Source organism: Montipora foliosa, chromosome 2 (assembly GCF_036669935.1).
Source record: "Montipora foliosa isolate CH-2021 chromosome 2, ASM3666993v2, whole genome shotgun sequence".
NCBI lineage: Eukaryota > Metazoa > Cnidaria > Anthozoa > Scleractinia > Acroporidae > Montipora > Montipora foliosa.
Genome location: NC_090870.1, coordinates 57482035 through 57494120, shown reverse-complemented (window position 1 = coordinate 57494120; position 12086 = coordinate 57482035). Strand labels below are relative to the sequence as shown.

General features: G+C 40.5%; 1 protein-coding gene across 1 annotated transcript in view; it reads right to left on the bottom strand.

Moving 5' to 3' along the window:
- Window positions 1-270: 270 nt before the first annotated feature.
- LOC137993661 (transient-receptor-potential-like protein) overlaps window positions 271-12086 on the bottom strand; it is a 34849-nt gene continuing 23033 nt past the window's right edge. The window contains exons 5-10 of the mRNA XM_068839627.1: window positions 10218-10416; window positions 9789-9977; window positions 9298-9336; window positions 7572-7670; window positions 6895-6933; window positions 271-4280 (exon numbers count right to left, since the gene is read on the bottom strand). Coding sequence (XP_068695728.1) covers window positions 4176-4280; window positions 6895-6933; window positions 7572-7670; window positions 9298-9336; window positions 9789-9977; window positions 10218-10416 — 670 coding nt within the window. The 3' untranslated portion in view covers window positions 271-4175. The remainder of the gene's footprint in view (window positions 4281-6894; window positions 6934-7571; window positions 7671-9297; window positions 9337-9788; window positions 9978-10217; window positions 10417-12086) is intronic.

The window sequence follows — 12086 nt, the reverse complement described above, 5'->3', positions numbered from 1 at the left end:
CTTTTTAATACGACAACATACACAGCTCCGTAGCGTACTGGTCATGGGTAACTTTTAGTAGCTCAGTCAAAACGTCCGTCAAAACACACTAATTGACATGTTCACGGCTCTGCTAATTTTACCTGATCTAATGGTTATGGTTATGGTGAGATCTGAAAACCAGCCTTTTTTAAAGAGGATGAACACAGTTAAGCGATAACTGCAGTCCATAAAACTTAACTGTCATTTTTTCGGCTCTATTCAGGCAATAAATTGTTGCATTACACAAAGTCATAACAAGTGGTAGTTTTAATACAAATTTTAACACTTTCTTTCTTAAGTTTACTAGTCTACATCATATCCAAAAGGCACATTCCATTATTTCGCGACGAACGATTTACAGCCGGAAACTGCAAAGTAGTCAGCCATCAAAACAAGTTTTTTTCCTGTCGAGACGAAAGTGCCTGGTTGTAGCACACTCATTTAACTGTGGCCTAGTACTCTGATCACTAATTAAAAGTCAACTAAACTGGTTCGTCTATAATAGTTTTCTTTTATCTAGCGCTAATCCTTTGGATAGCTTGTCGAAAGTACATTTTTACGTTCTGTGATTCTAGACTTTTAAATGTACAACTGTATGGCGCATTCTTTTGAGACCGTTTCCCGAAAATAATAACATATCCTGTCGTTGCTTTCTTCCGAGATGACCTTTTCTCTTCGGGAAGAGGTTACTCATCAAAATAAAGGTAAGAGAAAAACTTGGTAACCAAAGCATCGAACACGGCTTAAAAACATACTGTCCGTTAGTTATACCGCTAGACCAGGAGCTCATCAAGGGAGCCTCTTTCTCCGCTAATTCCTTAAGTAAACCCTTTCCCGAGTAAATTCATTTTTAGGAACAGGTTTTTCCCGCCAAAAAGTATCATATTTCCCTTGTCACTGAGATAGCTCTGTTTTGATTGGCTTTTACAACAGTGGGCGTGCTGAATCTCCCAAGGGAGGAATTCTTTAAATAATTTTACTCGTGAAAGAGTTGACTCCTAGGCCAGGACCAAGCATAGGTGATTGAGGCTCCCCTTCATGAACTCCTGGTTAGACTTAAAAGAAAAAGCCGTTGGCATTTTTATGGTATGTAACCTGTCTGAAGGGTTGGTGTTAATTCAACCGAAGCTTTGATGGTGCTTCTAACCACAGCAAAGCAATTTCGTCCGATCCAAAAAAGAAGTAATTGCCAAAAAACAGATCAACCGATTATTACCTGTGTTCCTATTACAGGGTAACCCCCAAAAGAATGCGCCCTAAACATGTGAACAACTTGGAATAAATCGTTTACATGGAAACATGCACTAATGATAAAAGAACACTCCAGATTTAATTTTAAGCGTAGAAGACTACTGAAATCAATTGGGTAAGGGTTAGGGTTACGAACTACGAAATGATCAAAGATAAAGTGTATGATAGATAGCAGATAGATCATCTCAATAATGCACACATTTTGATTGGTTCTCATCTATGATCTAATAGAGAATAGACGCAGAGCTGACGTCATCATTACAAACTTTAACTCTTTACTATATAAAACAAATAAATTCCATGTTGCCGTGCGCCTCTTCAGTACTAGATCACAAAAGATGTCAAAATGTGGTAAGAACATTAGTGACACATTCGGCTATCCCCTCGTGTGCCACATTTTTGTTCTTACAATGTTTTGACATAATCTGTGATCTATTACTGAACAGACGCACGGAAATATGGGAGTCTCTTTGCAAAATAGGTATTGAAACAGCGGAAAAAATCCCGTTTTTTAAGAGATAACGATCATCGCAGTTATGGAGCAACTCCGCACAAGTTGTTAATGGGGAGCGTAAGCACGCTCGTTTTTGAGACGTGGACGGCAACTGGAAGAGAACATTTCGCTTGCCAGGACAGCGATATCTCCCAGATTTTTATAATAATCATCTCTAATGGAGAAAAAATACTTAGCAATATAAATGTAGTTGTATAAAGACAAGTTAAAAGAGAAAACAGCTCACTACTGGTTGCAGTTCGTGTCTCAAAAGCTCCATGACACCCATAATCTCTGAAACTAGAAATGTAGTTCTTAATTTCTAGGGAAGTATCTGCTTCAGTTCAAAAGATTTTTCTTTCAAATGAGAAATTTCTCCGCTCAGTGGATATCTGTAGGTTAGATTTCAGCCAAAGATATCACCCAACTCTCGGCGGAGGAAAGCTCTGGGAACCAGGTTCCTGACCATATTTAGCGGTTGTTGATAAAACTACTTGTACCAAGTTAAGATACATGAATGGCTCAAATCCCAGCATTCGCATTTCAAATTTAACTCAGTTTTCTATCCATTCGAGGTTAATAAAAGGAGTTCTAGTATTACTGAAAAGATGGGAATAGCCAGCCTCGTTCCCAGGGCTTTTCGTCGCCCAGAGTAGGGAGGGCGGGAAAAGATTGGTTTTTTCCTGCCCGCCCTACTCTAGCAGGAGAAAAGTCGTAGGAACGAGGTTGGGGAATGGCGCCACCCCTACCACAAGAACGGCACAAGCCATAGGAAAAGAAGCGCCTTCGGGTTGCCCTAGACGTCTCATTTCTTGAGATCTCTCCATTTCAATTTGTACGACAATTTCCTTCCTTGAAGGCCCATACGTACTTATAAACTTCCGTGTTATTGCGTCTGTATTGAATCGGGACTCGCTTAAAATGTCGTATGGTGTGTGTATCGATTCTTGAAATTTGTGGCCACTTCATATATATAAACTCTGATGGTTTCACCACGATTTTTCAAAAGCGCTCAACTTTACAGGAGCATTAGATCATACTATTTGATAAATGAAATCTAGGGCTTCAAAGATAATTCATCTCTTTTTTGCGACATCTCTGTCTAATACGGTCTCAATCAGACTACAATCATGAAGCACCTTAAGCGAATGACCGTTAATTTTTGAAATGTTGGCCGGCGATATTACACAAGGGCACGCAATTTTCTACCATAAGGTCCGAACGTACTCGACAGTTTTTGAGCGTGAATTTGTCTATGTGCGGGCATGAACTTGTTAACTCGTTTATTGTGTTCAGGGTGCGAGGATTTCAGTAGATGATAACGTTAACCTTTTCGTGGAGGCAGAGGTTGCACGGGAAGTGCGATGGAAAGTTTTCAGGAAATGTGATGCCTACAGCAATATTTCAAAGAAATGCAATAATGATCAACTTTCAGATGCAGCAAAGAATGATCACCGCGGTCGAGGGAGCCTGCTCCGCGGCATCGACTCAAGCTCTGTTCAACATCACAGTCATAATTATTTTGAAGGAGAGATAAAATACACGTATGCTTACCCACACAAACCCACACACGCGCACACACGCGCGAGAGCGCGCGCGCACACATACGCACACACAAACACACACGCACGCACGCACGCGCGCACACATGCAGCACACCCCTGTCCACATCTTGATCTTAGGCTATCCACAAGTTGTTGGCAACTTTTAGAAAACGTTCACTATTTTCAGCAGCATTTTTCCATGCCGAATTAAATATATAGACCAAATTAATGCCTGCATGCACATAGCCAACCTCGCACCGATCGAGACTAAAAGAACAATTAAGGCTAATTTCTTTAGAAAAATCACTTTTCAAGTTATTTTATGTAATAATTTCGACTATTAAGCCTTAATGGTATCAAACGAAAAGGTAAAGGTAAAGGTACACGTTATTTAACGTCGGAAGTTCCTTTACTCTCTAGAGAGTACTCTCCCAGGAAGCCGACGGTGCGCTCATTTTACCCCCCTCTTTCCATCAGTGCTCTGTTTTAAGGGTATTTAAAGCTACTTAGGCTACACTGAAAGGAAACAAGTCGAAACAAGGATTTGAGATCCGGGGATCGAACTCGGGCATCAAGGTCGCGCACTAACCGACTGTGCCACCCTTGCTCCTTAAAAGAAGAAAATGTTATATCTGGCTCAAGCCCAAAGGGCAAGCTAGAGTAACGAACGAATGGTCGTAGCTCTTTCATACGTAGGCTTAGGTGTAATAAAAAAAATTGTTATATCAAGTAGCAAGAATAAGGAAAACTAGATCCAGAGTGCAACAACTTTACAATAAAAAGACGTTTACTGTAAAAAAAACGTTTAGTTTCTTTAGCAGCTTTCTTAGGGGAGCGCCCCTCTAAGACGGATTGTCGGGGAACCCTTAGATGCTCTGTGCACGGGTCCTTTGGCCAACACTCACAGGATGCTTCTTGTAGCTTTTTTGAAGAAATTTCACCACCAGTCTCTTCATTGTCGTCAATCGGTCCTAGATTTGTTTTAGAAAGCAAAAACATTCGGGTCAATCAATTCACTTCTTCAACATAGCTTTCCATCTCTTTCATCTATTTCTTTAGCCTGGTTCATTCGTCCGACAGCAAAATAAAAACCTAAGAAAATTTATGTGACGGCATAAATGCAAACACAAAGGAAAGCTGCCTGTTGCAAAGGTTAAGGTGTTGAATTTGCACTCGATTGCTCAATGTTCAAATTCCGCTATAATCTCATAATTCAAATCTACCACGCCTTGTGAATGGCCAGTCGTTTGCGCTTTGCAAGCTGAGGTAATAAACCTTTGCTTTTTGAGCGGTTCACTCATACATTTTACTCTAACGCAAGACGATTTTACAACATGAGAAACCAAGGTAAAAAATGAAGCCTGCTCCCTCAGCACTCAAGCAGAAAAAAACCGTTATTTCTCATGAACTTGTACATGTCTCAGCGCAAAAGTTCGGGAACACTTCTTATATGCCTCCACACGACCCTCCACACACGGTTAAAGTCAAATCCAATATGACGCAAGTCCTGCCGCCATCTTGGATACAGGCGTCTACTGCGCCTGCGTAGCTTCATCTGATCGTCGTTCCCATTTGTCATTGTTTCTGTATCACACGTGTAAATTAGTCACATCTCTATCATTGTGTCTGGTAGCTTAGGCTACAAATTATTTCCCTAGCTTATTCCAGGCAGGAAAATTTGTGTCAGTTCCATTGCAGGGATCGTGTCTTACTCTCTGAGCTGCTATATGGGGTTCACTACACGAATTATGAAAGTAATACGACGAATACCATAAATTAATTACTACTAAATTATTGCCATGACTCTCGTGGACCAATGACATGTCAAAGTGCTTTGAAAGTCGCAACATACTGGCAGAATAGGTTGCTCCTGTGTAGTTAGAAATATTACTTCCCTGTTTCTTATCCTGCAAGCAGATAAGGTGGTGTGAAATAACGAACGAGCTTCTAATTGTGCAAAAAACAGAGTCGAGCTTCAATTAGGAGAATAATTTTTCTTTTTTTTTTTTGGTATTGTTGGGGGGGGGGGGGGGTAAGTGGGGGCTCATTGAGACCATTTGAGGGGAGTTTTTTAAGCTTTGCTAATAAATTCAGTTTAAAGATAACAAAACACGCTCTTGAGTAGAGTTTACTCGTTTCTTCTTTAAATAAATAGTCTGTAAAAGAACTAACTGCAAATCGCTCTGGCGGACGTTTTCCTGCATGTCATGCATGTCTTGCAGTTGCACTGAGCAAACGTTTATTGCACACACTACTTAAAATTGTCGCAAACTATAAGCATTCTTCGTTGATCCGGACCTTTACGTGGGTGAAAACTTGAATAACGCGCAGATATTTTCTGTGGCGTCTGATCGATTAGACCACAACTTTTTGCCTTTCACGTCGAACTCCATATGTGTAGTACATAAAATACTGCCGTCAAATGTTTTGTCGATGGCAGGGGCCCGCCAAAAAATCAATTGCGTGCTGATTCCCTATTATGCAATGTCGACAAGGCCTACATTGCCACCCATCGCCTAACACACATTTAGTGAACCTTCCAGATTCTGGCAGACACGTGAGCAGCGTGAACCAGGGTCTTTTCTCAACGACAATGGAGGCATAGAGGAGAGACCCTGAGAACGAGGTTGAACCACATTAACTCTCTAACTCAGTCGTTCAGTCAACCTCCGCAACTCAACTCTTTCTGCATCTTGAAAATTGTTTCTTTTCGATTGCTTCTGATTTTATTTTTGCTTGCTTAGATTTTTTTAATATGAACGACTAAACCCAAACCTAGGAAAACCCATCATTGTCGACAGTAAACGGAGGAAAAAAAGCCTTAAGGGAGAGGCCAGCAACATACACAGTAGTGCTCGTTTTTTTACGACTTTCGAGGTGGTAAAACCCCCACTGTTCGACATGTCGTTGTTTCAGCTACCATCTCTCTGAGTTGCAGGTTCTTCAATAATACTTCTATCTCTTCTTTGAAAATCGAACGACCTCCGCTTCTTGCTTTCATTGATCATTCAAGACCACTTCTAAAAAGCAGGCCATTATTCTGTCGGAGAAAATATGAATTCTAGAAACAAATTTTCGAACATCAAATCACGGTATTGCTGATGTTTAAGTCTCACAAGCGAAAGGCAAATACTTGTTCTATGTTTTGATCGTTTCACTTTTCCTCCATAAAGCACCTTAGAGGATTTCTGTTGAAGTTTGTAAGCGGCGCTAAGTCCTGCAGTTCTTTCTGTTGTCCTTTAAAATGACGCCTTTTCAGTGACGAAAAACAAAAGGGAGAATATGGCAAGCTAGGCCACGCTATATATCAAAACAAAGCTTGGCGTGCATTGAATTCTGTTGTTTGCCGATAAAAACCATTTTCGGACCAAGGCCTTTGCTAGAAGCAAAGAAAGTTGAGCCATTGCGCCCAAAATTTGAATTGCTGTCGCTGTTTGGCGCGGTTTTGTTTTTCATTTGTTCTTCCTTTCGACACAATGACATTTTGTAATTATTTGAAGTGTCCACGATTTGGTGATAACACTGACAATCCGAAGTTTTTCATTACACCGACCAGAGTGCAAAGACGCTGTTTATTATACCTACCTCGTGCGCCTCCGAATGATTCTGTCCCTGGTTGCCAGCCTGAAAACAGATAAAGTAGTGTGGAATAATGGGCGAACTTTGAATTGTGCAGACAGTTGAGCTTTAGGAGCATTATTTTTCTTTTTTTTTGGCATTGTCACTCAAGTCAGTGTAGCCTTAGTGCGTGTCAATCTTGTGTGAAGCTATGGAATACATCAGTTTTAATTATACCACAGCTGCTTTAATTGCAAATTACCGCGGTTTCTAAATGCTCTCGCCATAGTCTACCCATGCGGCAGTAGTCGAAAATAGGACTTTTTCGAAATATCAAATATTCATCTTGTTAGTAAGGCAATGAGGACAAAAGCAATAGAAACACGTTGGAATGAATGTGAAAAGTATTTACATATCATCATCCACCTCCCTTTAGGTTGCTCCTGTGTACTTTGAAATATTACTTTCCTGTTTCTTATCCTGCAAGCAGATAAGGTGGTGTGAAATAACGAACGAGCTTCTAATTGTGCATAAACAGAGTCGAGCTTCAATTAGGAGAATAATTTTCCTTTTTTTTTTTTGGTATTGTCACTCAAGTCAGTCTAATCTTGTGGGAAGATCTGGACTATCTCAGTTTTAATTATACCACAGCTGCTTTAGTTTCAAATTAACGCGGTTTCTACATGTCACCGCCATATACCTACCCCGTCTGTCTTCAAATACTTCTTTCCCTTTCCCTCATCCTGGTTCTCCAATTCCGTTACATCCGTACTAGAGGCTCCTGGAAGCGTACACTGGGCTGCCTATGGTACGTGTTACACAAAAACAGAAGACACTGAGTTGGGTGGTATTGAACTACAGGGTTCCAGTTAATGTTTTCAAGTGTGGGCTCATTGAGACCATTTGAGGGGAGTTTATTTAAGCTTTGGTAATAAATTCAGTTTAAAGATAACAAAACACGCTCTTGAGTAGAATTCACTCGTTTCTACTTTAAATAAATAGTATGCAAAAGAACTAACTGCAAATCGCTCTGGCGGACGTTTTCCTGCATGTCATGCATGTCTTGCAGTTGCACTGAGCAAACGTTTATTGCACACACTACTTAAAATTGCCGCAAAATATTAGCATTCTTCGTTGATCCGGACTTTTCCGTGGGAGAAAACTTGAATAACGCGAAGATATTTTCTGTGGCGTTTGATCGATGTGACCCCAACTTTTTGCCTTTCACGTCGAACTCCATATGTGTAGTACATAAAATACTGCCGTCAAACGTTTTGTCGATGGTCATCTGGCCAAAAAATCAATTGCGTGTTGATTCTCTATTTTGCAATGTCGACAAGGCCTACACTGCCACCCATCCCCTAACACACATTTGGTGAACCTTCCATATTCTGGCAGACACGTGACCAGCGTGAACCAGGGTCTTTTCTCAACGACAATGGAGGCATAGAAGAGAGACCCTGGGAACGAGGTTGAACCACATTAACTCTCTAACTCAGTCGTTCAGTCAACCTCTGCAACTCAACTCTTTCTGCATCTTGAAAATTGTTTCTTTTCGATTGCTTCTGATTTTAGTTTTGCTTGCCTAGATTTTTTTAATACGAACGACTAAACCCAAACTTCGGAAAACCCATCATTGTCAACGGTAAACGGAGGAAAAAAAGCCTTAAGGGAGAGGCCAGCAACATACACAGAAGTGCTCGTTTTCTACGACTTTCGAGGTGGTAAAACCCCCACTGTTCAACATGTCGTTGTTTCAGCTACCATCTCTCTGAGTTGCAGGTTCTTCATTAATACTTCTATCTCTTCTTTGAAAATCGAAACGACCTCCGCTTCTTGCTTTCATTGATCATTCAAGACCACTTCTAAAAAGCAGGCCATTATTCTGTCGGAGAAAATATGAATTCTAGAAACAAATTTTCGAACATCAAATCACGGTATTGCTGATGTTTAAGTCTCACAAGCGAAAGGCAAATACTTGTTCTATGTTTTGATCGTTTCACTTTTCCTCCATAAAGCACCTTAGAGGATTTCTGTTGAAGTTTGTAAGCGGCGCTAAGTCCTGCAGTTCTTTCTGTTGTCCTTTAAAATGACGCCTTTTCAGTGACGAAAAACAAAAGGGAGAATATGGCAAGCTAGGCCACGCTATATATCAAAACAAAGCTTGACGTGCATTGAATTCTGTTGTTTGCCGATAAAAACCATTTTCGGACCAAGGCCTTTGCTAGAAGCAAAGAAAGTTGAGCCATTGCGCCCAAAATTTGAATTGCTGTCGCTGTTTGGCGCGGTTTTGTTTTTCATTTGTTCTTCCTTTCGACACAATGACATTTTGTAATTATTTGAAGTGTCCACGATTTGGTGATAACACTGACAATCCGAAGTTTTTCATTACACCGACCAGAGTGCAAAGACGCTGTTTATTATACCTACCTCGTGCGCCTCCGAATGATTCTGTCCCTGGTTGCCAGCCTGAAAACAGATAAAGGAGTGTGGAATAATGGGCGAACTTTGAATTGTGCAGACAGTTGAGCTTTAGGAGCATTATTTTTCTTTTTTTTTGGCATTGTCACTCAAGTCAGTGTAGCCTTAGTGCGTGTCAATCTTGTGTGAAGCTATGGAATACATCAGTTTTAATTATACCACAGCTGCTTTAATTGCAAATTACCGCGGTTTCTAAATGCTCTCGCCATAGTCTACCCATGCGGCAGTAGTCGAAAATAGGACTTTTTCGAAATATCAAATATTCAGCTTGATAGTGAGGCAAGGAGGACGAAAACAATAGAAAAACGTTGGAATGAATGTAAAAAATATTTAGATATCATCCATTTTCCTTTTACTTTGTCCTCATTACCTCACTATCCAGCTGAATTTTAATATATCGAAAAAGGCTTATTGCCATCTGGTAAGCAGTTGATCCTCACCTTTTTACAGCAGCGGCAGCGTGGGGAAATACACTTGATTAACCATTTTATGACCGTGACATAAAAAAATATGTAAAGGATCTTAAAAAAGTAGTAAATGAGGTTCACAGGCACTGGTAGCACGTTGCCTTTATCAATGCTTTCAAGCCACATTCGAGTTCTGGAGAACTTCCAAGTAGCTGAATCTTCCTAGTTTGAACAAAGAATCAAACAAAGAAAAGTGACACACTCATTATCTCAGTTACACACAATTGACTTCATTACACTTAAATGAAGTTCATTATCATTATTATTATTATTATTGTTATTATTATTATTATCATTCTTACCATTATCGTTATCGTTGTTGTTGTTGTTGTTGTTGTTGTTGTCATTGTTGTTGTTATTGTAATTTCCACTGCATGATAAGGGACGATCCCGTATACTTACGTTGATAGTTTCAAAGGATTTGTTCATCATAGCGATTAACATGTTGAGGGCAACGATCACCATGGAGACAACGTACACAATGAGGAAAAGATGACCAAAGAAAGAAAAGGCTTTAAAAGCAGGATCTTCCACCGATATTTTTCCTTCGTCGAAGACACCAAGGAGCAACCAAAACAGGTCAAGTCCCGTATTCAAATGGCTGTGAAGCGAACAAACACGTGTCATCATCACTGTCCGGTATCTCATTATCAGATAAATCCAGAAATTAGCAGGGTAACGGAGGACAGGGGCTTACTTTCGGGTAGCCCGTTGAATTCAGATCGTTAAAGTACCTTAGCAGTCGTTTCACTCGAAGAGAGAATTCGTGAATAAAATTTAAAAGGTTAGTACTCCTTCAAACGCTACTTCATCTTGCTGAGTTGTGGCTTTCAATGGGTGCGGTTGTAGCGACCGAGTTCTACAACTCTTCATGATCTTCATCACAATTTGTTGCAGCAGCTACTCAACCTTGACAGAACCGAAAGTACCGTGATGCCTAGCCGGCAATCATACCCTCTCCCTTGGCCTCGGTAGTCTCTTTCCACGAAACCCGTGAAAAAGAAATATAAAGAAAAGCGCATAATAAGTGGCTACGTAGCATTAAGAGAAGTAGTAGACTAGAGATTGGGATGATTTTAAATTATCACCGTAATTAGAAAAACTTAGAATACACCTTTATAAGTTTTTTTTTTCCGGATCTCATTTCTGTTAAGTGACGGTGTTTGCATACAGCCGTGTATTTGGTCAGATGAACACCACTACGAGTCCACTATGCTTCTCCATCTTCTGACGCGTTGATGTGCAATTATACGACCATCATATTCGCTTGTTTTTTATTGTAAAAATAATTTATAATTCATGAACCTATGGCTCGCCAATGGAAAACCTCACATACCACCCACCTGTATTCATCATATGTTATTGACTTAAAAACTTGAGAATTAGAGTTTCTTTCATTATTATACATGAGCACCAATGGTATCTTTAAAGGCCTGGCCAAACAATCGCAACATTTCAACGCAACATCTTGCAACATTGTTGCATGATGTTGCGACATGTGTTGAACGGGTTGGCCAAAAGCACGCAACATTTCCATCATTTGCAACGCAACATGTCAATGTTCATGTGTCCCAGGCCCCTGGCGCGCAAGAAGTGGACCTAAAGTGCGCACCCTTAGCGCCACAATAGGGAGCTTACGCAACGAGGACGACGACGGCTACGAGGACTTCATTTAAAAATACGAGTTCGCGTTATTCATATCACTACAAAACTATTTCATGTCGTTTCGCGTTAAAAATGTGTAGTAACTGTTGAGGAATTAAACGGGTATGAGTGAGTTGGAAGCGTAGAGAGAGAACTGAAAATTCATCGTCATGTGCTAACGTCCTCCACAGAACCTTGAATTTGGTCATTTCACGTCGTCATTTAGGAGATTACGGCAAAGAAATGTACCAAAATGTAAAACGCACGTGCAGAGCCATTGTTTTTGCTCACTAAAGCTATTGTTTTGTAGCGTCGTCGTTGCCGTCGGCGTCGTCGTTTCGTAAGCTCCCTAACGTTGCGTGAACGTGGCCAAACGAGTACAGCACCATGCAACACCCAAAAATTTAACCGTTTTCAAATTTGATCCAACATCATCCAACACATTGCAACATATCGCAACAGGCTGGCCAAACGTATGCAACATGTTGTGCCCAACAATGTTGCAAGACGTTGCGTTGAAATGTTGTAATGGTAATGTTTAAGGCATGTTTACTTGTTTTGTGCCTTTTACCTCCCGTCAAATGGGCTCCTACCTCAAACTGAATTGTGCTTGCGCAATATGAACCA